Consider the following 25318-nt stretch of genomic DNA (forward strand, 5'->3'; position numbering starts at 1 on the left):
CCCGTGGGGGTGGGGTGCTGCGCAGAGAGGGGTATGGCAGAGGGCCCTATGGGGTGCTCCAAGCTCCCAGCTGACACCCCCCCATAGGGGTGCCAGGGGCTCCTGTGGCATGGCAGGGGGCATGAGGTTGGCATCATGGCATTTTGGTGCTGCATGATGATGTCATACAGTGGTGTGACGTCACTGAGACAATTACGTAGAGGCCTACTGGGGTGTGACATCATTTGGGCACAGCATGATGATGTCACGTTGTGCTGTGACATGCCAGCTCCCCAGGCCTGCGGACAGGTGGGTGCCAGGGTCTGGCAAAGTCGGCGCTGGGCCTCAGCTGCCCACCCCTATTTGACCTTCCCTGCATGGTGGCCCAGGCCACACGGCCTCAGCGACGGTTTCTTTCGACCTTCCCAATATGGCAAGGGCTGCGGTGTGACCGGGCGACCTCACCAACATGGCCGCACACTGGCAGGACATATGACCTTTCCAACATGGCCGTCGACCCGCTCCGCTATCTTTGCCTGTCCTTCCCAATATGGCCTCCGACACCGAGGGCCCTTCAATGACCTTCTCAACATGGCGTCTTCAACCTCTCCAGAGCGTTGAGCGTCCCGTCGCGCTCAGACCGGATGGAAAGGGGCGGGGTGTGCCCTCCGCCCATGCGCAGAAGGTTCCCCAGCCGCCATTTTGTTTGGCCGCCGCGGTTGGGGGCCGGGGAGGTTCGCTCATTTCCGGGTTGGCGGCCACAGGAGGCCCCGGTGCAGAGCGGGCGGCGGTGGCGGCGGCTCCGGGTGAGGAGGGGCCCCGCGCCGCTGGCGGTTAGCGGCCCTCAGCCCCCTCCGCCGCCTCTGGGGGGAGACGTGCCAGAGCCCACAGGGCACCTGGGGGGCTGGGGGGCTGGGGCTTGGGGGGCCCGGCCGGCGGGGGGGGGGCAGGGGCTGGGGCTTGGGGGGGTTCTGGGCCGGCGGGGAGAGGGTTTGGGGGGGCCCTGGCGGGGGGCGGGGCTGGACCATGGGCCGGCGGGGGGAGGGGCTGGGGCTTAGGGGGGGTTCTGGGCCGGCGGGGGGAGGTGCGGGGTCTGGAGCCTGGGGGTGGAGATCTGGACCGGGAGCACTTGTAGCAATCGGGGTGGCTCCGATTCCCTGCAGCCCAGTGGGGTCCTCCCCCCTCTCTGTTTCAGCCGTTCCTGGATGTTACTTGCTCTTGTGAATTGCCCCAGGCTGTGCGGGGGGGATGCTCGTACCAGCTGTTCCAAGGCTCTGTTGCCCCGAGCTAAGAGCTGCTCTGCTGCTGGTGCCTGCGGGCCCTGAGCTCAGACCCAGCCGTGCACTGCTGACAGAGACAGTCGGGGGCCTGGATCTCCTGCCTAGCAGCCCCTGCCGAGCCCCCAGACTCCCTGCAGGAGGAAGGTAGGATTTCCCTTCCAGGGAGGGGCTAGTTCCTCTTGCCTGGCCAAGGTTTGTCTCTCTCAGAGCCCTTGCAGCGCCATGGTGTGTGGCATCCTTGCCCCTGTGGGATGCTGCTTCCAGTGGATGCGGTTTGTGTCGCACTAATTGGGAAGGAGGCTGCGGCCATATCTGCATTGCCAAAGCACCTGCCTCTGCCTGACAAGCTGCTTGTGCTGCCGAATCTTAAATTGCATGTTCTTCTCTGAGAAGACACATCGAGTTCTTCCAAACTCCCTTTCCGTCTCCCAGTCATCCTCCACGCCTGAATGTGTGCACCTGCCAGTGGTCTCCCAGAGCCCTCCAACATGTGGCCACTCTCCCGTGAACGACTTGCGGGGGATATGGACAGTCAGCCGGGGGCAGAGGATTGCCCATTCTTCATAGACTCTGGCAAGCATCTTGACCCAGGCATTTCTCCCTGCTCGGTCTGTTACCTGCCCAGCCTTTAGCCTTCTCAAAGCTAGGTTATGTGCGGGTGAGGAAGAGCAGACAAATGGATTGCCAGCAGCATACGTGAGAACTTGGCTTGCATGTGATGGGTTTGTTTCTGTTGCTGGAGTTTAAGGAACAGGCTGCATGAGAATACCTCAGTATCATCTGTAGCCTGGAAGTTGACAAGCCAATCGCAGCCAGGGAGCTCTCCTCTGAGCCGAGACCAGAATTGCCCAACTGGTCAGGTGCATGATGGGGTTTCTCGCTTTCCTCTTAAGTGTCAGGTTTGGCTGCAGTTAGAGGCAGGGTGACAGCTGGGGTGGACCAATAGTCTGATCCCATCTGGTAAACTGTGCTTTGCTGTGGTTCTAACTGATCATGTAATAACCTGGCTCCTGCCAGGAAATGCTCAGTAGTAATTCTTAATGTACCTCCCCCAGTCCTGCTCTGCGAGCTCAGGGGCTCTGTGCGTCCATTGTAAACCTTTGGGGTTCCCAGTGCAAAGTCCTTGTTTTAACCAAACAAATGAGAAGGCAGCTGATTATTTGTTGTCTTATCTTTCATGGCTTGAAAGAACTTGATGTCAGGCCAGTATGCCATGGTAGAAGCACTGTCCTTTCACACACCCTTGCTCTGCAGAATTAATACGGCTTATTCATGCCCTTTATTATTCTCCTGCTTTTCCAGGCTCAGGCGTCACCTGTGCAGAGACTGTGACTCTGTCTGCTATAGGCATTTGTCTATGTGGTGTCTTGGTGCACCCAGATGATCTTCAGGGCTCCAGAACTGGAGGAGGGACTATAAATGGGCTGTGGGTTGGGGGCTGGGTATGGGAAGACTATCTCTGCACAGCCTGAGTGCATGCCAGGTGTCTTGGCATTGAATTGTCCCTTGTAACTGCAGTCTGTTGGCTTGCTCGCCTACTGTCACCTGACTGATGGGCTCGCTCTCGCTCACTTGGCTATTCAGCCCCAGCACAAGGCTGTGCAGGGAATGTCTTGTATGGGAAGAGCCAGGTAAATGCATGTCAGGTTTGAGGTGCTCTGGCCAAATCACAGGTGGGAGCTGGGTCTGGAACGGCAGGTGAGGTGAGAGAGGCAGCAGCAGAGCTGGGGGTGGGTAGCCCGGGACTGGATTAGGGAGTCATCAGCAAGCAGCATCTACAGGCAGTGTGGCCTGGTGGCTAAAGCACTAGACTGGGATTCAGGAGACCTTGGTTCTACTGCTCATTCGTCTTCTGGGTGACTGGGCAAGTCACTGCCCCGCTTTGTGCCTGTTTCCTCATCTAGCAAATGGGGCGATGATACCCATCCGCTTTGTAAAGCGCCTGTGATCTGCTGATGGCACATGCTGGATAGGAGATAGGTGGTATTTCTGGGGCCTGTAGTGAATATTTTCCAAACCGCAGCTTGAGCTGGCTTCCAGGCTGATGCATCTGGAGTGAATCTCTCACAAATCCATTTGCTATTAATAAGCTATGAACAATCCATCTCCGATTCAGTAGCTTTGAGGACCAAATTCATGTAGAGAGAGACAACGGCCCCCTTTGCAGCTGTTCAGGAGCCTTGGCAAGCAGTTATTTTAATGCCGCCCGATGGGATGCAATGGAAACGGATGTGAATTGAATGTAGTGATCAGCAGATAAATGAATGCACAGCGCCTGGCACCTTGAGAGCACTTTGCAGGCATTGCCATCAGCTCCTTGCAGCCAGCTGGTATCTGCATGGAAGTCACTGTGCTGAAATGCAGGCGTTGGACATGGGAGAGGCAAAGAGGCACCTTCAGGCTAAGGACGAAGTGAAGCTAAAGCGAGCTAGGACGGGGATGTTACAGCTCTTCCTTGGGGTTGTGCAGGTGTCCTGGCATTGGGCTGTGCTGAGGATGGAAGCATCACAAGGGGGAGTCATTTAGAGGAACCACTGCAGTGAGCATATTTCTTCTGCTGCCTGCGGGTGGGAATGTTTGGAAAGATGCCGTGAACCCCAATGGCTTTGTCTGAGGCCCCTCGTTTAGCCGTCAGCAGCCTTTAATTCTGCTCTGCCCGCTGTGGGCTGCTCCCGATCTCTTTGGGGTGGCCCGTGGCAGCCCCGCTAGGAACTCCAGAGGCGCTCAGCAAAGTTGATTCCCTTTCACAGTAGCACCTTGGTGGCTGCTGAAGCAGCCAGTGGAGTTCCAGCACAAGGTGTGAATTTGCCCGGTATCGTGCGGGAGGAGTGATTTGAACGTCTCCTGCAGTGCTGGGCTGTCCCCTGCGTTAGTGTGTTAGTGCCATGGCTTATTGTGGCTGTCACACCCCTCGGGAGTGCAGCACACCCGCTAGGCTCCTCGGCTCACTCGTGGAGAGTTTCTCGGAAACGTTGTCAATTGGGCTCTTGCGGCAAACTGTTGAACGACATTGCAAGGTTCTGCCCAGTTACTGCTGTGTGTGGAGCAGCTGTGATGCTCCAGATGTGCGCAGCTGTATTGCGTCGCTGTGTAGGGCTCTGAAGGAGCCCAGGCCCCTCTGCATGACAGTGAGCTGTGCATTGGGCCATGAACTGCCCAGACTGGTCCTGAACAAATACAAAGCGTCCGATCCAGCAACTTCGCATACGCTCAGCATGTGAGCTGTACCACAGCTGGGAAGAGAGCAAGCTGTGTGTCGGATCTGCACACACTTCACCTCCTCTCTCCAGACATGATTTCTTTGCAGCTGGGCCATTGCTCATCAAAGCCAGACAGGCTGGCTTGATTTCCTATCCTCCCCTTTCACTGGATCCGTTTGACTTGTGTTCATAACTTGGTGCTAAATCAAGGCCCTACTTTATGTTGTAGGCCATCAAGTAATGGCAGTGTGTGAATGTCTGAAGCGCTCGCTGCTGCTGCTTTTGCCGCAGGGTATTGGAGCCAGCAAAGAGAGTCACTGCTTGAGAGTTCAACTCTGTGATTGGATTTTCTGTTCTAACTGGATTGGATCTTCCTGTATTATCTTTGAAGCGAGGCATGACAGTCCCCTGCATGCCAATGGAGAGCTGAGGATGCCTGCTCCAGAGCCGGCCTCTCACTTCCTGGCTCTCTTTGCTCACAAGCGATTCTGTCAGGGCTTTTGGTCCTCAAGTCTGTCTGACCTACTTATTTCTCGCTCTTTCAGAGGGCAAGACAGAGTTGTTCTTCAAAATAAAAGTAGGCTTTTCACTGCGAAACAGACATTGCCTGGGGGAAAATGGTCCCTAGTTAGACGTCCCACAAAAGCAAACTGTTGTCTTTCCTCTCCTGGCTTCTCAGTAGCACTTACTGAATCAATTCCCTCACAGTGCTGTGCGGCTCGCAGTGCTCCTGGGGCGCAGTAACCACATCTAGTACCGGAGCATTTTTACAAAGGTGAGTCCGTTTCATTGGCCCCATTTTGCAGACGGGGAAACTGAGGCTCTTAGCAACTGTGACTTGCCCAGGGTCACACAGACAGTGGTTGAACTGGGAATGTGATTTGGAGATGCTCTGGATGTATGGTCAGGATGAGTGAGAGGCTGCCATTGTCCCTGACAAGCAGTCTTATCGTCTCACCTCTGATTAGCCCTACTCCTGTTTCTCCAGAGCCCGTCCTTGGACACCGGAGCAGCAGCTTACAGCTCTGGGAGGCTATGACTTGTCTTGACGCATGAGGCAGACCAGGACTCAGTTCAGTGTTCCAAGTGCAGAATCTTCCTTACTGGCAATTCATGGCCGGAACAGACCCAGGTGACTTTCGGGTCCCACTAGAAGCACCACAGTGGCACAGCTGTAGCGTGGCAGCTGCAGCACTGTGGCACTGTAGCATAGACATGACAGTATCGGGAGGGGCTTTTCCATCACTGTAATAAATCCGGGTGTTGTAGCTAGGGCGAGGGAAGAATTCGTCCATCAACCTAGTAGTGTCTACACATGGGCATAGGTCGGCTTAATGACGCGACGCTCAGTGTGACATTTTCACAGCCCTGAGCGATGTAGTAAGCCAACTGAACTAGTGTGGACCACCCCAGGGATGACTCTGCCAGGGGGCTGTTAGGAAAGCAGCTCTTGCAGGTGGAAGTCGTTGGGAGGGTCAATGTTTGGCGTGGCCCCTTTCCATTTAAACAGGAGTAAATGAGGTGACCTTGGAACTCCGGAGAAAGGGGAGAACTCCAAAGATTGTCGGCCCCAGTGTAGGTGGGCGCAGTCCATGGAGTCGTGCTGGGTCTGACTGCGTCCCTGGGTGTTGATCCAGGCCTGGCCTGCTTAAGGTGTTGTGGCATCCTTGCTGAACGGGACCCGCTTGGAGAACGCTCCTGGAGTGTTTGGTTACACCCAGTGCTTGTCTGTGCTTCCACCCCAGAGATCCCTGCCAAGTCTGCCAAGACTCCAGATGTGCCCTTGCTGCTGTGGTTTGGCTTAGTAACAGCTGAGATAACACCTAGGATCTGCGGCTCCCATTGACTGCCGGGGGTATGGGCACCTCTGAAAGGCATGCCTGGTTGGGGCCTAAATAGACACCTGAACTCTTTCCCCCGCCCCCCAGTTTGAACAGCTTAGCAATGGTCTGACCCAAGAAACTGAAATTGGTCTCCCTTTGGCACTGCTGAAATCACACTGGGCTAACGGGCACCTCGATTCCAGCACGTGGGTCCCTCATGCTCGTGCCTACCTTGTGGGCAGCCTGCTCCCCAGCGGTACCTGGGCAGTGAGAGTCAGGGTGAGGCAGTCCATAAAGATGAGACTTAAAAAGAAAAGGTAAATTTTCCTGCTACAGCTATGGAGCCAGTGTCATCCTGACGAATTCTGCTCTGCACCATATAGGCCTGTCGGGGCAGTACCTGATCCCAGCGCTTTCACTGGGGCAAGCGTCCTGGGTGGCCACTGGGCTACTGTTCTGAGTGTGCTGGCTACCCATGCCAGTGGCAGTGCGGAACCAGTGGGCCAAGCTCTTACCACACCACTGACTTTAGTCCCATCTCAGTTCTCCCTGTAGCTGTCATGTAATTGCTAGAGCAAATGCTCTTCTTTCTCTGCTCCGATCTGGCTGTCAGCGCAAAGCCTGCTTTGGCACCTGGCAGTCTGGAAAGCAGCACCGCACAGAGCTGACTGGGAGCAGGGCGGATAAAAATCCATTTTTCTATTTAAATTGGATTCTTTTGTTGAAATTATCTTTTAAAAAAATAAACCTGTTTAAAATCGGAATGTAATATAGACTATTTACTATAATAGACTAGATATGCTATCAATTTACTATATTCTCTGGAAACATTTCTCTAAAAAATAACTCTGCTGTTGTGTCTGTAATTCCAGTCACCACTCTAGTGCAGCTTGATACAAATCAGGAACAGAGTTAATTAGCCAGTCAGTAAGCAGTGGATCATTCACCACTTGGTAACGTTTCACACATTCTCAGTTACACTAGACAATTGCTTAAATAAACGTGGCTGGTTAGTGGCTCCTCCTAGGCAGCAAAGCAATGTACCAGCTCTCCGGCAAAGGCCTATTTCGTTGTAAATCAACATGTTTAACTGATTAGATCAACCAATCAGAATGTGCTTTTGTTTAGAAAATAACTGAAGTCCCAGTGGAAAAGTGGAGTTAAATCAGGTAGTGATTTAAATCCGTCCGCTGGGCTGGGTACTGAGCTCTAGTCCTGGCTGGCTGGAGTGTCAGTTTCACCCCCTGTGTTGACACAAGACCTTCCTTATACTCACCCAGCCCTTGCAAAACACACGCGCCCCTGCAACTGGAGCTGTTAAAGGAGCAGGTCTTAGGCCTTCACCACAACTCCTGTTGCCTTCAGTGGGAGCCGTGCCTGAGTAAGGACTGCAAGATTGTCTTAATCTGGTGGTCCCTGGTTATGCGCAGTGGTCTATGGCTAAGACATGGTATTAATAAAATGATTTGGGAACCCATGTGGACTATCCACCATGCCTGGCAGGCAAATGCTTCCCTTTTCATCTTTCCCAGAGTGCATAGGTAGTGGTGGGGATTGCAGAATGCTTTGCAGGCCGGATTGCAGAGGGCGAAGTTGCAGTCATGCCATTGGCAGGAGAATTGCATATTTATGCCACAAAGCACCTGTATGGCTCTTCCAGCAGAAAATTGGGCTCATGTATAATGCTTTTGTGTCTTCAGAACTGTGTACAAACATTCAGCATTCGTATAAATGGCCCAATATCACTTGCAAGCTCTGAATAGATGGACGCTGTTCTTGTACACTTGCTCCTAATTGCTCATGAATTGCAGAACCGGTTAGAAGCAGCAGCGTTTTTAGCCACTTTGCTGTATGTATTTTTTTTTTTTAAACCTGTTTCCTGACTGCATCTCTTCTCTCTGTGAGGTCATTCTGGCTTTGGCGCAGCTCAGGGTAACCAGACTCTCCTGGTGGAATTCCATTAAACGGTTCCCACATTATTACAGCAGGGATTGGCCATCTGTCAGAGCTACGCAAAATGACTTGCCCTGCATAGTCTGGATTATAGATCGGTTCATCTCTGCTTGGCCTATGCCTAGGAAAACCCTGCGAATACTTGGCTGTGTCCCTGGGCCCAGGCGCTTGCTTTCTCTCGATTGCATGGTAGGGCGAGAGACCTAACTCTCCCCATGCAGAAAGAGAAGAATGCAAGGGACTGTGGTGGCCCATGCTGCCTCCCAAGGCAGTGCTCAGAGATCTCATCCTGTGAGAGAATCCCTCCTAGAAAGTGGAGGGGGCAGAGAGGCAGGTGAACCACATCTCCAGTCCCTTGTGGCCTACAGGAAAAACCAAAGACTAGCAAAAGGGACGCGTTAAAGGCCCAGGAGGTCCTGGAACAAGAAGGGCTGTGAAGGTATCTTTGAGGAGTGCTCCACAGACAGCTGGTCCTTTAGTAAGTGCGGATGGGTGGGGATGACTCAAACTGGAGAACACAGAACTTATGGGAGTGAGGAAGAGCAGTCTGGACAAGCCTGAGCCTGACTGTCTGCTCTGTAACTTCATCGCCCTGCGGCCCGAGTCAGCGGAGCTGGACCAGCCCTGTTGTTTTATAACAGTGGGGACATACGCAGAGAGGGAGTCGGGAGAAGACACTGGCTGGGACTGGCCATCATGGGGCCAGGGAAGTGGCCGCCATCTGGGGCGCGAGAGGCGAAGTTCCCTGCAGCACCACTTCCAGGCATGAGGGGATTCCCTAGAGGTGAAGATGCTCTTACAGACCCTTAGCACCTGTTGAAACTGCTGTCAGCCTAGCCAGTAGCATCTCCTCTGTTCCTGCATTGCTCAGTGCTGAGGCTCATTTCATTAGACATTCTCCTTACCTAGTAGATTCTGTTATTGCACCTAAATTCTGCTCTGAGACAATTCTCCAGTTCCTGTCCTAAGCAATAGCCTTTTGTTCTTTTCAATTGAGAGAGTTTAATTTATTTGAAACATACAAGCAGCTATTTGAGCTCTTAGTGGAGGGGGATGTTAGATCGAGAGTCACTAAAGAAATGTCATTCTTATTTGAACTATAAGCTACTAACTTCAATCAAACATAAGGCGCTGGGGTCCTTTTTCTGCTTGCAGCATATTGTTTGGTCGGAGGCATGGGTGGTGCAGTCGAATGCATCCCCCTTTCCCATCCCCAAATGCCTTTATGGGGTCACATTCTAAAGCCTCAGAAAGCCCTCGATTCTGCCTTCATTTCCTGTTGTCGGCGAAATGATCAGTAGAGGATTTTTTAAAATAAAATGTGGATAAGAAAAGTTCTTTTGTCAGTTTCCGTCATGTGCGACCCCATCCCTCTCTGCACCTCACGGGTTGTTCTGTGGAATGGGAGGAAGGAAGCCCCTAGCTTTTTATAGGAGGAGGGGTGTTTCCTGCTTGCAAGATTGCTGTTTCCTTTGCTTCAGTTTGATGTGATGACAGGATTCCTTGATCCTGCTGACATGTTTCCTTTGCCAAATGAAGAAAATTAAGATTTCTGGAAAGCTATTAACGCGCGGCCCAACTTGGCAGCCCTCCAAAGGAGCGAAGCTCCCGCTGAGGTGCAAAGTGGGGCCTTGCTCCGCTGAGGACCCTGGAGTTTGACCGAGTGGCATCAGAAATGTATTTGTTCCAGGTTTGTTAAAAATGCACCGTCAGTGACCGTGGGTGGCTGTTAATTCTTGATGAGTGTCTGAGTCCTGCAAACTGAAGCAGGTATGTCTGTCTGTGCTCCGAGATGGGCCATGTGTCTGAGAAGCTCTGAATTGAGATGGCAGCTTGACTGATCCTAAATTCTGAGATGTTTTGCAGAATAAATTAGTTATGTAGCAACCTCCGTGCTCTTCAGAAACACACTCAGGAATGTCCTCTTCAGGGTTGGGTCTGGAATACTTTCGAGAGGCAGAAGGAGGAAAGTACATAAGTGCTCTAATCTTGCGAATAGTCCAAAAGCTACTGTAGCTACATCCGGCAATCAGTCCACCATCAGAAGGATTGGAAATTCCACTCTGATCTGCAGTTCAAAGCCACTGCCCTCCCTGAGGATGAATTGTTGGCTTCATCTTGATTTGCACATGCAAACTAGCTGTAGAAGCATTGTAACTCTAAAATATAAATCTGTCACGGTACCCAAATCCCTTTGATCGGTGAGGAAATGTGCTCATGACCTGTGAAAGGCACTGCTGCATCTCCAGTGAAAAGTCGTGAGTGGATCATAAAGGATAAATACTGAATCCTGTCGAAAACAAGTTTTTCCCTTTACAGCACATCTGGAGTTCACATGTCTAGAAAATGTAGACGACTTCCAGCATGGGTTCTATCTGTGTAGATTTTCCAAGGCTAAGCACAGTGGTCACTAAAATCCAATGGGCTTTTGAGCATGAAGTTGGGTTTAGTTGTTCTTTAAAAGGGGGGTGGGAGCGGAGGACTTGTTCTTATGCCCTATTGAAGTGCTTGCAAACAGACCACTTCTGATTTGGGTTTATTGGGCAGATAAACTAGTGGGTGGGACACAAACTGAGTTCTGAATGGCTACTACAAAGGATCTCCCTCAAAGGAGGCCTGCTTGCCTTGCCATCCAAAAACCACTTGCCTCCGCCTGAGCTCTAGGCTTTGTTGGTGGCAACTGAAGAAACTGGGAAGAAGATGCTTCCTTTGGTTTTGTGTATAAAAGACAAATTAAATGGCAAATGTCTCCCCCCTGGTTTAGCCAAAGAACATGGCTGTGTTCTGTGTTTTTGCATGCTGCCCTGCTTTGGGTCTTTCAGATTGCTTCCACCACAAACCAGAGGCTAAACCCCCAGAGTGTATGAAACCCGTAAACGTTAAGATCAGTTTCCAGGTAAAAATCCTGGTTAATAAAGGACAAAGCAAAAGAAATGCTGGGAATCAGCTGTCTAAACTGCATTGTGTCAAAAGGGCGCGTTTTCCATAAGGCATAGACTTAATGTTAAGGGGCTTTAAACATTGCTGTGAGAGAGACTTTTTTTATCAGCTGTGTTGAGTGACTTCATGAAGGTAACAAAAGATGTATGTGGGGTTTGTTTGTTTGTGTTTTCATAGATTCCAAGCTCTAGATTACGTCAGCGTTCCTGCTCGGCATTTTCTCCTTGTTTCTCTGGGAGTAAGGTCACATGCTCCAACAGGGGCTGTGTTTTGAGCTCAGTTCATTTCAGGGGCTCTTAATTTTAAAACTGCCCCTTGCTGAGGTGTTTGCAGTGTTGGTTGCAGGATATTGGAGAGGAAGAGTGCTGTGTAGCTCCAGCTTCTCCCTTCCGCCAACAGAAGCTGGTCCAATAAAAAATGTTACCTCCCCCACCTTGCCCAGTAGATAATCCATAATGTGCATTAGGCCACACTTTTTAAAATGAAGTGACCTGTTCATTAGAAATCTAGCTCCCTTTTCTTTCCGAGCTGCTTTAGTTTAGACCTTCTAGGACAGAACCTTTCTTTGAATGCCTGTTTCAGTACACTGGGACTTCTGCTCTGGCACATGCAAAGTAAAGCATTTGGGGAGTAAAGTGAATCCATAAGAATTGTGTGTGAATCTTTCCCCCAACCAACCCCACAGTCACTCAGGTTAATTCTGGGGATTTTCCCCTCTGTTCCACTGATGTCAAACTGATGAAGATTGAGTAATGATCCCAGAGGCACAGTGAGGTCCCAGAGGTCTGAAGCAGGAGTGTCCTGATCCTATCCTGGACTTTGCCAGTGACTTGCTTTGTGAGCTTAAACAAATCATGTACTCCGTTTCTGTGGAGTCTTTGTCTAGGGAGCCCATTGCAGTCGTGTCCACGTGCTGCTTCTGTAGCATCTGAGCACGGCTCGTACCCGCCTGGCTGGGCAGGATGGGTGTGTGCAAGTAAACGGCTAGATAGCAACACCTTCCTTTGCATGGACTGCGATGGGGATTCCATACTCGGAGCAAGCTGCTGAACTTTGATTTCCGCTCAGCAGAAATCCGTTACATGGCTGATAACTCCTCTCTAATCATCTGAATGTTCCTACAGGCCACGCGTCGAGAGGATGGGGAGCAGCTCTTCATGGCTTTGATACTTTTAAAGAGGAAGTTGGGTGCTAGGCACAGCTTTCAAATACCTGAGAGTGAATCATGAATCTCTTTACCTGGCGCGCGTTTCCCAGCTGTTACTGCTAGCTAATTACCCCCAGGCTATTTTCGACTTCTCCTCCAAGCTATGAAATCATAGTATTGGCCTTGTGACATCACAGTCACTTCTGTGGCAACAGGCCGTGCGAACGTCAACACGAAAGCATGAGTTCATCGCAGGAAGGAGTGGGAGCACACGTGATGCTGCTCAGGGAGCAAGCTCCTATTCAGACACACCGACGGCAGTGAAGGTAGTGCAGACAAACCCCAGCCAAGTATGTGATGTTATTTCTCTTACCGAGAAATTTGTTCTCTTTCAGGTCTTTCTTGTGTGTGAGTTCCCATCTGAGTGGATTTGATGTCTTACTCCGATTCGCTTGCCTCCTCCATTGTTGTGAGGACAAGGTGGGTGAGGTAGTGTCTTATTGGACTCACTTCTGTTGGTGACAGAGACAAGCTTATGAGCTTATGTGGAGCTGGGATTAGTGTCTGGAAAGTGGTGGGAAGAGTAATAGCTCTAAATGAGGTCTAGATCTTATTGAAAAGCAGGACCTTGTCCCGAACAGAATTCCACAGCTGTGTCAGAATGAAGAGCTGCTGTCTGGAAGAGCCCTCGGGTAGCTGGATTGCGGCTCTCACTTGGTGGGCCGTGTTCAGACAAGGAGCCCGGTTATTTAAAGAGATGCTTCTAGCTGAATTTTTTTTATAGTAATGTCTCAAGTGCCACTTAATATCACTGTAAACGAAAGACTTAAAGTGACAAATATTTTTCCTCTCTATCTATGTATTTAACAGCAGTTTGTGTAGGGCCAGTTTTCACTCTTTCCCACTGTCTGTGTGGATCTTTCACGCAGCAGCAAGAAAGGGAAATGTTTAGAGAGGTGGTTGTAAAACCACAAATATTGGCACATGGGCTCTAGGGCAGGGAAAGTCCTTTACATTATTTTGAACTCTGGTGTCTCTTTAAACTAGGCAGTACATGTAAGTGGTGAGCCTAGAACCTCCCTAATTTGCTCTGACCATGCTAGGGGAAAGGGGTACTGTGGGAACGACGGGATTCTGTGAATTAGTATGAAAGGAAATGCACACAGGTTAAAAAACAACTGCTTTGATGGCATCACAAAATGTACATGATTTATGTAGACAGTATGGGTTGCCTCATTAGTAAATTGTTCTATAGTTCATTTTGTAGGAATAATGAAGTCTTATTACAAGCCCTCATTGCGGCATCTGTTGCTCACTTCCCACCTCTCAAAGGTTGGCCAGGGTTTATTTTCTGCATTATAAAGTTGTGGACTGGCACCATCTTGCTGTGTCATGTAACTGTCTGTTAAACTTCCTGGTTCGCTTATGCTGGGATCTGGGCAAGGGATCTGAAATCTACATGTTTTAAAACGTCAAAGCAAAATATTGAGTTATCAGGTGTGAACACAATATGTGCTTTTAATATCGGATGGTCTCTGCCTAGGAGGATTCTGGTGTCTTTCTCCATTGGTTCTACTGTGTAAAGTTTTCATCCTCTCTCGCTTTTTGCCTGGAGCACATGTAACTCCTGCTTTGACAAGTGAGTCCTGGCATTTGTCACATTCCAATCCCATTAGCCGCTGCTGTTTGAGAGTTTTAATTTTGTAATTTCATGTTGTCAGACTAATGGCTCTGACAGGTATCGGTGTCTTGCAGGCGCAAGATGGTGAATCACCAGGTGACTTTATCTACTTCCTCCGCGGAAATGTTTCATTTGTGACAGTGGATGGTTTGCGCAGGCTGTTAAATACCCAGGTTATACAAAGGCAGCTGGTTGTCGTTGTGTTAGGTAACTTAGAACTCAGAGACGCTATTAGGAGATTTCTATGTGGACAGTTCAGACAATGAAATCCGCTCCCATCAGGTGCCTTGGAGTCGCTGTTAGAAATAACCTAGACAATGGGCCAGATTTTCAGGTGCTCAGCTGGCCCTTTGCATTGGCACTTGTGTGGGATCTGAGCCTTTTTGAAAACCTGGCCGTTAATGCTTCCTTCTCGGGGACGGTTCAGGAAGAAGCGATTCTACACTGCTGTGACCCAGGGGTGCTGACTCCAGGTCTCTTCCATCTTGATGATGATTTACACGATAGAAGATGTAGATACATTTATGGCTTGTGGCTCCTGGCGGGGAATTCTGCAGTGTTAGCGCTTGATGGATACAGATGAGCTGTAGATGTCATGGGCCCGTTACGTCCCTGCGGAAGCAGCCCCCTGCTGTGGAGGAAGGGGTGTAGATTGATGGGATGTAGGCTCAAGGGAGCTGGTTTGTTCCTTTCTCAAGGGAGATGATTGGGCTAAAAATGACTTGAATTCTGGATGTTCAGCAGCTCTCACCAGTCTCATGCTTCCTGGGCAAGTGCTGATCCTTCCTTGCTAGGAACCGAAAAGCGGGTCCAGATACAGGGTCTGGGGTACCCCGGAGGCCTGCTGGGCTGCTCTTCCAGGTGGGATTCAACTAGTTGCCTCTTAAGGAATTTTGCCACCGATCTTGCCCCTTAAGCTGGTGGGAGGCGGTGCTCGAACTCGCAGGCATTGCTCTCCTGAAGCCGAGCCCTCGGAGAAGTCTCTGGGCGGCACGGGGGCCGCTGGTGGATGTCTGCTGTGCGTAAAGCTCTGTGCGCAGGGTCTGCCTGCAGTTCACCCCCAGGGTGCCGTGCCCTTGTGGACTCGGGCAGGGGCTGCTGACGTGGGGTGTTCCCACTCGCACCAGTTGTTGTTCCTTGCCCTGGCACTCGCAGGGTTGTGTTGCTGAAACAGCTGCGGGTCCCTGACTGGTTCTATCTGAATTACAGGTATATGAGGGACCAAACGCTCCGCAGACACTAAGCAGACTGAGCCAGCCAGGAGTGGGAAAGGATGCCGATACCTCCTCCCCCTCCACCGCCTCCTGGCCCCCCTCCGCTGCCAACCTTTCATCAGGTAAGGCCCCACTCACCCCCTCTCTCTGGGGCTAGTGGCTGCTCTGCCCTTCCGCTTCCCTTCTCCTAGGGCGGCTCATCTACCTGGAGTGCTTTCTTCACAGCTGCCTTTTCTCTGGATACGCCAGTCTACCCTGGTGCATTGCTGGAGGTGTTGGCGGCAGCTTGAACTGGACTCCAGAGACTGTGTGTAACTGTGGATAAGTCACCTGACTCCTGCCCTCAGTGTCCCTGGCTGTGTGGTGGGGATGCTAAGTGCTGGAGATGTGTTTATTAATTGGGTGATCTGGCACGGAGTGGTTACAACCCACTGCTATGTCCCCTCAGCTGCACGTCACGGCATGTCACTTGCAGAACTCCTGCTGTGAGGCAGGGCGCGTGCAGCAGGGAGAGCTAGGAGCGTTTGGGGGCAGCGGGGAGCTAGAGCTGGTCAGAAGCAGGAGATGGGATGAGACGAGGGAACGGGGGAAGTGAAGTCACTGGTGGGCTAACGGTTTCCATCACCTGTCAGCTGGGAGTGGCGCTGCCTCCACCAAAGCCAGCGGGAGGTGCGCTGGGGAGGGCTGAGATCCTGTGATGTGCGCTGCTGCTGCTGCTGCCCCCTTCCCTCCCAAGCAGCCCAGAGGGAGAGCGAAGAATCTCAGGTGTGGGTCTTACGCCCTTTGCCCAGGCAGAGACGAGGACACTTACGTCTGGGGTAAGGGGGAGACAACTGTAGCGCCACTCCTCTTGGAGGGCGTAAGAGGAACCTGCCTTGGTTTGGTCTGGGGCGATGCTCTGTCTGGAAGGGAGGGATTGAAGCAGAGCTGCCTCCTGGCGGAAAGGACGGTGCAGTGGGGCCAGGGGCTGCAGTCAGGGTTGGAACGGGGGACAGGGAGGGTTGATTTGTAATCAGACTTCCAGCGAGCCCGTCTGTACCAACAGTGCAGGGCACTGACTTGCTTTCTCTCCGTAACGTCCCTCTTGTCTCCAGGCAAACAGCGAGCTCCCGAAGCTGAGCCGAGAGGAGCAGCGAGGTAGAGGAGCCCTGCTCCAGGATATCTGCAAGGGGCCCAGACTGAGAAAGGTGACGCAGGTCAATGACCGGAGCGCTCCAGTCCTGGAGAGTGAGTATCCTGGCGTTTGGGTCCAACCCGCCCTGCGGTGCCCTCTAGCTGCAGTTCCAGCGCCTCCCTTAGATGCTCCTCTGAATTGCTGCATTCGTTGGGAAACTGCAGCTGCTTCGTGCTGGCTGAGTTGGTTTCTCCCCACACCTTCCCGTAGAAGCTTTTGATGCCCCATACTCCTAGGCTACAGTCCTCGTTCTGTGAACGCGCACTCGCTCCTGAGCCAATGCCTGGGCAAATGTTGGTGCCCTAGCTGCAGACGTGAACGGCACCGTTCAGTTCGTGGTCCCGGAGCTCTGGGACAGCCCACGGGGAGAGCAGAGCTGCTAATCCCCACATACACGCCTGATGCTGTGTAATCTCCAGGCATGTTGCACCTGGACCTGGGATGCTTCAAATCGAAGCCGCAAGAAGACAAGGGGACCCTCGGGAGGGATGCTGCGTTAAGGGCTGAGTTTGGACCCCTCTCGTTTCAGAACCCAAGGGAGGAGGTGGTGGTGGCTCCAGCTCTGTTGCGCTCCAGCCCAAAGGCGGCCTCTTCCAAGGGGGCGTCCCTAAGCTCAGACCCATCGGAGCGAAGGACAACTCAGGTACCCAGGAAATAACTTGCTGCCGTTGCTTACCGGTCACCAGTGTTTAGCCGGGTTGCAGGTTTGAAATGCTGCTGGGGTGCAGGGCGCATCACAGCACATTGCAATGCACCAGTCCCAGTGTGATGACATGAGGCTCCGTCACGCCCATCACAGCAGCTGCCCTCACTTACACAGATGCAGGATACGATTTCCCCACCCCGCCCTCGCCAGGCTCTGGCGCCTGATCTGGTCTCAGAAGGGCTGGGGGGTTCTCACTGCATGAAACCAGGGTTACCAGGCCTGCCCAGACTGGGGAATGGTCTGAACACAGGCCTAAGAGCCAGGCAATAATCCTAGTTTTTACAGCCATCCTGTCTGGGACTTTGGGCTCGCCAGTCTTCCCTCTGAGTCTGTTTCCCCATCTGTCCCATTTAAGGATAGTTTATTTTCCAGGGTGGGGTGAGGCTTCTCATGCTTCGGGAATGGCCCTAGGTGCACCAAGTGTTAACAGAAGAATGTTACTTTGCCTTTCTTCTGTGCGTAACCCTGGCCTTCAGAAACTGCCAGGATTAACAAGGGCTGCTTGGGACAGGAGCCATCAGTTCCCTCCGGAGATCCCTGCTCTTGCCATTCCCCCTTCCTGGTGCTCCGGTGAGCTGAGCGCGCTGGCTGCAGTGTGTCCCTTCACACCAAGCTGAGCCCATCGGTCTCCCTTAACTCCAGGCCTGGCTAGGACCCTTTCCCTCCCTTGGCAAGTAACCCAGCTTTCTCTCCGTCGCAGACAGCTCCTCCGGCAAGCAATCGCTGCAAGTTCCTGGCTCCAGATCAGCAGCCCCGCGGCCCCCGGTGCCCGTGACCAACAGCCGACCTCACGATGACTCCGACAACAACCGGGCTTCCCCCCCTGAGCTTCCCCGGATGCAGAGACCCTCCTTGCCTGACCTTTCCCGGCCCAACAGTGCCAGCAGTACCGGCATGAAACACAGCTCGTCTGCCCCTCCGCCCCCGCCTCCAGGCCGCCGAGCCAACGCGCCCCCCGCCCCCCCGCCTATGCATGGCAGCAAAGCACCTTCCTATAATCGGGAGAAGCCGTTACCGCCAGCTCCAGGACAGCGGCTCCCCACGAGCCGGGATGGCCCCCCAGCACCGCCCCCCATCAAGCCCCCTCCTTCCCCAGTGAATGTCCGAACGGGGCCAAGTTCTCAGAACCAGTCTCTAGCTCCCCCTCCGCCCCCTTATCGGCAGCCCCCCGGCGTTCACAACGGCCCTTCCAGCCCCACCAATGAGCTGGCCCCAGAGCTGCCTCAGAGACACAACTCTTTGCATAGGAAGACGCCTGGCCCTGTGAGGGGCATGGCTCCTCCTCCACCCTCTTCGGCTTCCCCGTCGCTCCAGAGTAATCGACCCCCTCCGCCGGCCCGAGACCCTCCGAGCAGGGGAGCAGGTAAGAGCCCCTCAAGCACGGGGCTAACTTGGCCCTCAGGCAACCACGCGTGATGCTGCTGCTGGCTCCTGCTGCTTCGCGGTGGTGCAGCCGCGTGGCTCCCAGGGTGTGAGGAGAGAGAACGGGGGGGTGGAACCCCCAGCGTCTGCTGCGGGTAAGGGGTGTCGGTTTGTCAGCTCACCGATGTGTGTCTCTAATCCCTGAGGAGGTGCGGCCTGCGCTGGAACTTGTCCCTTGCTTTAGAGGCCTCATCTGCAGGAGCTGCCTGGGAGACAGGCAGAGCGTCAGGGTCTGACATTGGCCTTTCCCATAATGACTTAAGGCAACATCCTCTCTTGGGTGCCCTCGACTTCGCCCTCGCACTCGGCTCTGCGGCCGAGCGAGCGTCGGGAAAGCACTAGTATTTTATCGTCCTCTTGGGCTGGGCCACAAGGCTGCAGTTGTACCTCGGCTGTCGCCAGCTCTGACCCCGCCAGCCCTAGAATCGCTCACTTGAGTCACAACTCCGGAGCTGGTGCGTTATTCTGTGTAACTAACCGAATTAGGAACAGGAGCTGAAACTGTCTCGTTGGGGCACTAACCAGCAGAAAGGCTCTAGTAGATACTTGCCAGGCCCTGATCCTGATGCACTGGAGCCTGGCATCTCGGCCTGCACTGGAGTCTCAGCTGGTGTGTGGGGGTGGGGTGGGCCCCTGAAAATACTGGCCAGAGCCTGACAGGTGAGCTGCGTGCTGGGATTTTGAAATGGTACCAAACAGTCTTGAGTGTAGGCTGGAGGAGGGTTAGACCTGGCGTCCTGTGCCCACCTCTGGCTGCCCACTGGAGAGCTGGGCAATCCTCTCCGAGCGGTGGAATAACTCCGTGCCCCACTGCTGGAGGCTGACTCTCTAGAGAGCGCTGTGACGGGCCCAGTCCTGCCCAGGCTGGGTGGGTGGCCAAGATGATCCAGGAGTGTCTCCCTGGCCCTAGCCTGCGTTGACTGGAAGCTGGGAGCGGGCGACGGGCTGGATCACTCGATGGCTATGCTGCTCTGTTAATTCTTTCTGGAGCACCTGGGGTTGGCTGCTACCAGAGACTGGCTGCTGGGCTGGCTGGGCCATCGGTCTTACTGTTCCTGTGTCCTTATCTGTGCTGATCAGGGTTTCTATTGCAGCACCCCCACCCCCGCCCCCACTGATGCGGAATGGTGGTCGTGATGCTCCCCCGCCCCCACCCCCCTACAGAATGCATGGGTCATCGGAGCCTCTGAGTCGAGGGAAACCTCCGCCCCCACCTACCAGGACACCGGCTGGGCCGCCCCCTCCACCTCCCCCAGTGCGAAATGGGCACAGAGATTCCATTGCCACCGTGAGATCTTTCTTGGGTGAGTAGATGTTAGACCCCAGAGAGAACCTGCCTCGGCAGTGCAGTCCAGATTCCAAACGGTCCTCTGGCTGGGGAGGTGCATGGAAAGCTGCTGTTCTTGTAGGTCCTACATAAACAAGGTGTGAGCCACTCCCTGCTGACACTGCAGGGATTCAGGAATCTTCATGGGTGGGCAAAGGACTCCGGCAGCTCGAGCTCCTGGGTCTGCCTCTGGCACAGTGCCTCTGCTGCGGCTGTGCTCGCTGTCCTTAGCAGCCAGGAGCTTTCTTCCGAGGGGTGTTAGGGCAGGGATGACCTCGCCCTCCCACTCCTCCCTGCTATTTCTGTCCACCTGCATTACTTCAGATGGGAATTCTGTTCCCTCCCCCAGCGCATTCGGTGTCTCATGTCTCTCTAGCCCCTGGCAGCCTGGCTTATGATACCATGTTGTGGTGTAATGTTAGCTCCTTCAGAGACAAGGGAAGATACAGTGGATGAATTTCAGGGTCTTGTAAAAGCTTTGAGGGTGGCGGGAAACCTGGTGTTCCCTGGCCATGATGTCTGTGCTGGCTAGAGGGGTGGGAAACCTTCAGGAGTCCCCACTCCTGCAGAGCACTGGGCCTAACTACTGAATGAAAACCTGCCGGCCTTGGACAGTGCCAGGCGTGAGACATGCTGGGGCTGGGCAAAGTCCCTGTGTGTCGTTCTGGTACCGGATTTCATCGGGCTGGAGTGGTCAGGTTCTGGATTCACTCCCTGGCTTGATGTCAGGGGCCCCACTCAGAAAATCTAACCATCCTCGGCTGGAAGTTGAGCCTCGGGAACCATTTGGCTCCTGTCTGAATCAGGCCCAGGCCCACTGGGAAGAGAGAGTGAGGAGGGAGGATGTTCCCTTTAACAGGTACCAGGGCCCAGCCATTCCACCAGGCTGAGGCCTGACTTCCACTCGTGCAGCACTCCCTAATGCTTGCAGAGCGACTTTGTAGCTAGTGCAGTGAATGGAGGGCCCCCATCAACGGAATCGTGTCTCTAACTGCGTGATTAACACCCACTGATCATGTTCCAGGTGGAAATCCAGCCCTGTGCATGGAGCCGTTCTTCTTTGTCAGCCAGCAGCTGGCAGCATGGTCGGGGGAGAAATGGGAACTTACCGGGGGAGGGAAAAATTCTCCCCTGGTTCATTTATATTGACTTGCTTAGCCAGTTCTGTTTGACTCCGCTCCCCCCGTGAAGCCTGGAGCACGACCAGGGCAGGGTATGTCCACCCCTAGCTGCGCACATATGCACGGCCCAGCAGGTGGGCAGAGATTCTCCGTGCTCCCCCCAGCAGCAGAGCACGTCTGTGATCGAGAGCGCTGAGAACTCGGGGTGCCAGGTGACCGTTTCCATTTCCTCTCAAGCTGCCTTAGCTTACCCTTTCCCCTTCTTCCCAGATGACTTTGAGTCCAAATATTCCTTTCATCCCGTCGAAGACTTTCCAGCTCCGGAGGAGTATAAACACTTCCAGAGAACTTACCCCAGCAAAACGAACCGAGGTAGGTGATGGACCTAGCCAGCGTGTCTTGCCGCTAAAATATCTGCGCCTGCTTGGCGGAGGGTGCCCCCACGCCTGCTCCACTAAGCCACCTGGGCGGCACGTACCGCTTCGGAGCGGGAGGCTAAAGCGACGGCCAAGCATCTCTTTCCGCTGGCTGGCTGTGCAGCCTTTCTATCAGCCCTTCCCTTTCTAGGCTTCTCCGAGCCCCTGCGACGGGTCTAACCCCAAAGGTGTCTTGATTAAACTCTTGGCCTGTGCCAATATTGTCTCATCTAATAGCGCCCCCCAGAGACCTGCCTCCGTCAGTGCAGAGCTTGCAGGGCTCTGGCTTCCCCACCTGAGCTCCCTGGGAGCCTGCTGCTGACAGGCACTGGCTGGAGATGCAGTCCTGATCCCACCCGCTCCTGCAAAACCCTGGGCCTCATGCTGGGCTCCTCCATGGCTCATTCAGCGGTGGGCTGGTCTTTGCATCCCCTGGGTGGGGGGGCCTGCACAGGCCCCAGTGGAAGCTGGAGCCGGGATGATAAGCCCGTACACCAGTGACAGCTGGGTCTGTGGTCGCTGGACACGGACCCCGGGCTCTGGGAATCCCCAGGCACCTGGGGGAAGTGGCCCATGAGCACACAGATGTGGCAGGCGTTGGGCAGACTGGCATCCAGGAACGATTCTTGAAACAGCAGCTGGCGAGGAGACCTTTGAACTGAGTGACTTGGCCAGAAAACTCCTGGGCATCCTGCTGCAGCCTAACTAACCGGGCTTCCTTGCCTTGCAGCGAGCCGGGGGGCCCCACCGCTGCCTCCCATCCCCAGGTGAAGTCCAGCTGCATTGCCTGGTTGTTCCTTGGTGAGGAGACGGACCTTCTCTCCTTTCCTTGAACGGACTCCCCCCACAGCCCGCCCGCCCCTAGGAACCTGCATGAGAAGCTCCCAGTGTCTCGTTTTGTTTTTCCAATGGTGCAAGGAACAAACAAACCCGGATGAATCCCCTCTCACCTCCATCTATGCATTTCATACCTGGACTTACCTGGGTGAGTCCCTTCCTCCACTTTAGAGCTGCAGATCTGCGGGCCGCGCTGGGAAGAGGCTTCCTGCACCACTCTGCAGATCTGTGCAAAAAGACTCTCCTGGTCCACAAGGTTAATGTAACGCAGGATGAACTCCGAGCCAGCGTGGGATGGCTTTGGGGCCAGAAACCAGTGTGGTGCGGCCAGTACCCTCCAGTGCTCCGCGCTAGGGCAGGGCGAGGGGCATGTGGGGTGGGGTAGGGGGTCAGACTTGGAGAAGGGAGGGTAGGGAAAGGGGTGGGGGGGGTCAGATTTGGAGATGGGAGCACAGGGAAAGGGGTGAGTTTTTTTTGTTTTTTTTTTTTTTAAAGTGAAATGTCTAGAACACTACTGGCTGTGAACACTATGTACAGATCAGTTCAGCTAAAGCAACGAGGTGCAGGAAGAGTTTAAACTAACGTGGTTATTTACCCAGACACACTAACTGCCATCCCCCCCCCCCCCCCCCCGGATCCAGCGAAGGGGGTCAGACTGTCCCACAGGAACACGGGCCCACTGGGTGGAGCAAATGCTAGCACGGGGCATGCTATGACAGTGGCTGTAACACACAGGTGGTTTGTGGGCCGTGTTCTGTCTGGGGATGCTGTCCATGGCTGCATGGCCTTTCCTCCGAGTGCATCTTTGTAACAAATAGGGCACTGCTAGATTCCCCCCGGCGGAGAATTTGACAAGACTAATCATTCCTGGGTTTTTAACCTGGTAACAGCAGCTGCAAGCATCTCCAGCTCGCCCCCCGGTTAGGAGACGGATGGTAGCTAGCGGCCCGCGGTGTGGGAGCTTGCCGCTTTGGGAGCAGTCAGCTTAATCACACTGATGGGTTCCTGCAAAACGCTGCTTCCCTTCCCGACGGGTGGCGCGGCTCTTCGTGCCCTGCTGGGTGCTCTGATTTTAATGCTAAATGACCACATTTATAATTTTAACAGGAAGACGATAATCGTTGTAATGTTAATAAGCAAAAAATATGGAAACCCTGCTAACTAGGTTTTAATCTGTGGAGGTGAGATCAGGGGCCTCGTGTTCTGACTGTGGGTCATGTGGTTAGCATGAAAACACACTCTATTTTTCATGGGGGAATTGCCTCGTTTGGCCAGACTAGCTAATGACTGTTCATATTCCATGGAAGGGTTTATAATAATCCTGTACCTAGCTGTTGTTTTGCCTTATACACTACTTCTGTCCTGTTGGTACCAGATTGATGATTCTTCTGTATATTTACTCTCTGACCGGGAGGGGTTACATTAATCATAGTTACTGATCTATTTTGTATGTTGTAAAAAGCTTGTAATATAGGATTAAGGTGGGCTTGTTGCAAGTATACTAAAATCCTCACCTTTAAACTGCTCTTTTTCTATGATGAGGGAAATGTATCCTTTTTACGTTCAAACTAGGCAGCACTCATGTTGAGGACCACTGCCCAGTTACAGGAAATGTTGGGTTTGTTTTGTTTTTTTGTTTTTCTGGAGGAAAAATATCTGCCCAGCTTAGCTGGTTGGAAGAGAAGTTGATGCACTGTGCATTTTTGTTTAAATAAATTTTAAAAAAGGAAAAAGTCTTTCCCTGTAATGTTCGCTCCCTGTAAGTCTTGTTCTGGAAGCAGAGGGGGTTCTTTTTAAAAGGAAAAAAAAACCTACTAAGCTTGAAATTGCATTGAAATAAAAATAATAAAGATGCACATCAGTTCAAATCGCAACTTTTGGGCCAAAGCACTTTGGTGTTAAGTGTTTCGCATGTTGTCTTGTATGTGTTTTGTGGTACTTCCATTGCTCGTCGGAGACCTGGTAGCGTTTCCGTCATCTCACGGCTGTGCTGCCTGTACGCCTTGGCCATTTATCAGCCAGTGGCGAAACACAGGCTGAACCCGCTTTGTAGCAATTCAGGGAGTATCCAAGGTGGTTCTGCCAAACTGGGCTGTGACTCTTCAAAGCCTGCTGCTAATGGTGGATCCCTGGGAGCCCTTAAAGGAGGCGTAGACTGGTCTGGGTGGGGAAGAGGGGCAGAAGAAAGATACCGCTGTATGCCAATGTGATGCTTCCTTAACTAGTCTGACCAACTTCACATCATAGGACTAGTGAGAAGAGAGAACTAGACCGAAGCTTTGCTTAACATAGCGTGGAGTTTGCTTGGGTTTTTTTTTTCTCCTGACTGCTTGAAATAGGGCCCTTGAGCCTGGGCTTTTTGTAGCAATAGACACTGCACCAACAAGGTGGCGTGTCCACCCCCCAAGAGGCGAGTGAGCAGTTTGGATGCTCCAGCTAGCGAAGCTGCGTTGTGCCCTCTCTGGGATCGTAGGGATCGGCTGGGAACAGAGTTCCTAGCGGTTCTGTTTTTCGTAGTCTTGCATTGCACCTGGAGCAGTTCCGAAGGGCTGCAGAACGGAGAGGCTCGGTGAGTCTTCAGTGAGAGACCCGTCAATGGGAGAACTCTTGGTTCACGCTTATGGTGCCTTACCTGTGTCCAGAGCATTTCAGACTCCTCTCCTTGTGCTTTGTGGACTAAAGCAATTCAGCGTGCATAGTCGCACCACTGCGACTGGTTTTTCCTTCCACCTGTTTGGTCCTGTTTTAAATCCCCATTTCCTCTTGACTGCAGCGTCACTGAAGGGTTCCAGTTTCTTGAGTCTCTCCCACGGCAGTCGCTCCTTGGCATGGAAGAGCTCAAGTATTCAACGGCCCGTTGTATAAATGTACTAGACCTGACCTGTGGGTGGAGTCCGCACATTAGCTGGATTTTTAAAATGTATTGTATGAATTTTTTGTTTCATTTTGCTGTGAGACTGTAGCCATCTCTAAAGGTTTGACTTCTCCCTGGGAGGGATGTGTACTGTCGCTTAGATTCTGGTCTGATTTTTGTATGCTTCTTCCTGTCTCTCCTACATGCAGTTCTTTAAACCTCACTATTAAAATAATAATCTCAA

General features: G+C 52.9%; 1 protein-coding gene across 6 annotated transcripts; it reads left to right on the forward strand.

The window, feature by feature from the left end:
• Window positions 1-675: 675 nt before the first annotated feature.
• Window positions 676-25318, forward strand: WIPF2 (WAS/WASL interacting protein family member 2). Of its 6 annotated transcripts, XR_007771454.1 has the most exons (9): window positions 7567-12802; window positions 15213-15339; window positions 16312-16444; window positions 16921-17034; window positions 17798-18460; window positions 19614-19823; window positions 21238-21339; window positions 22114-22591; window positions 22634-25318. XR_007771454.1 is itself a non-coding variant. In XM_050934789.1 (8 exons), exons 2-8 carry the CDS (start codon window positions 15277-15279, stop codon window positions 22152-22154), a joined length of 1326 nt encoding a protein of 441 aa, XP_050790746.1. In that variant the 5' UTR covers window positions 676-785; window positions 15213-15276; the 3' UTR covers window positions 22155-25318. The 6 variants fall into 6 exon arrangements, 5 of the variants coding, with proteins under 5 accessions (XP_050790746.1, XP_050790749.1, XP_050790747.1 ...); XM_050934789.1 differs by lacking the exon at window positions 7567-12802 and adding an exon at window positions 676-785 and having other exon boundaries at window positions 22114-25318; XM_050934792.1 differs by lacking the exon at window positions 7567-12802 and adding an exon at window positions 1091-1832 and having other exon boundaries at window positions 22114-25318.

Source organism: Gopherus flavomarginatus, chromosome 25 (genome assembly GCF_025201925.1).
Source record: "Gopherus flavomarginatus isolate rGopFla2 chromosome 25, rGopFla2.mat.asm, whole genome shotgun sequence".
Taxonomy (NCBI): Eukaryota; Metazoa; Chordata; order Testudines; family Testudinidae; genus Gopherus; species Gopherus flavomarginatus.

What these genes read in the sequence shown, in the direction of transcription:
- WIPF2 (XM_050934789.1), top strand. Translation starts at nt 15,277, where the DNA reads ATGCCGATACCTCCTCCCCCTCCACCGCCTCCTGGCCCCCCTCCGCTG. An exon ending in CCCTCCGAGCAGGGGAGCAG is followed by an intron (nt 18,461 to 19,613) that starts GTAAGAGCCCCT and finishes TTTCTATTGCAG; the next exon opens with CACCCCCACCCCCGCCCCCA. An exon ending in CCCCAGCAAAACGAACCGAG is followed by an intron (nt 21,340 to 22,113) that starts GTAGGTGATGGA and finishes CTTGCCTTGCAG; the next exon opens with CGAGCCGGGGGGCCCCACCG.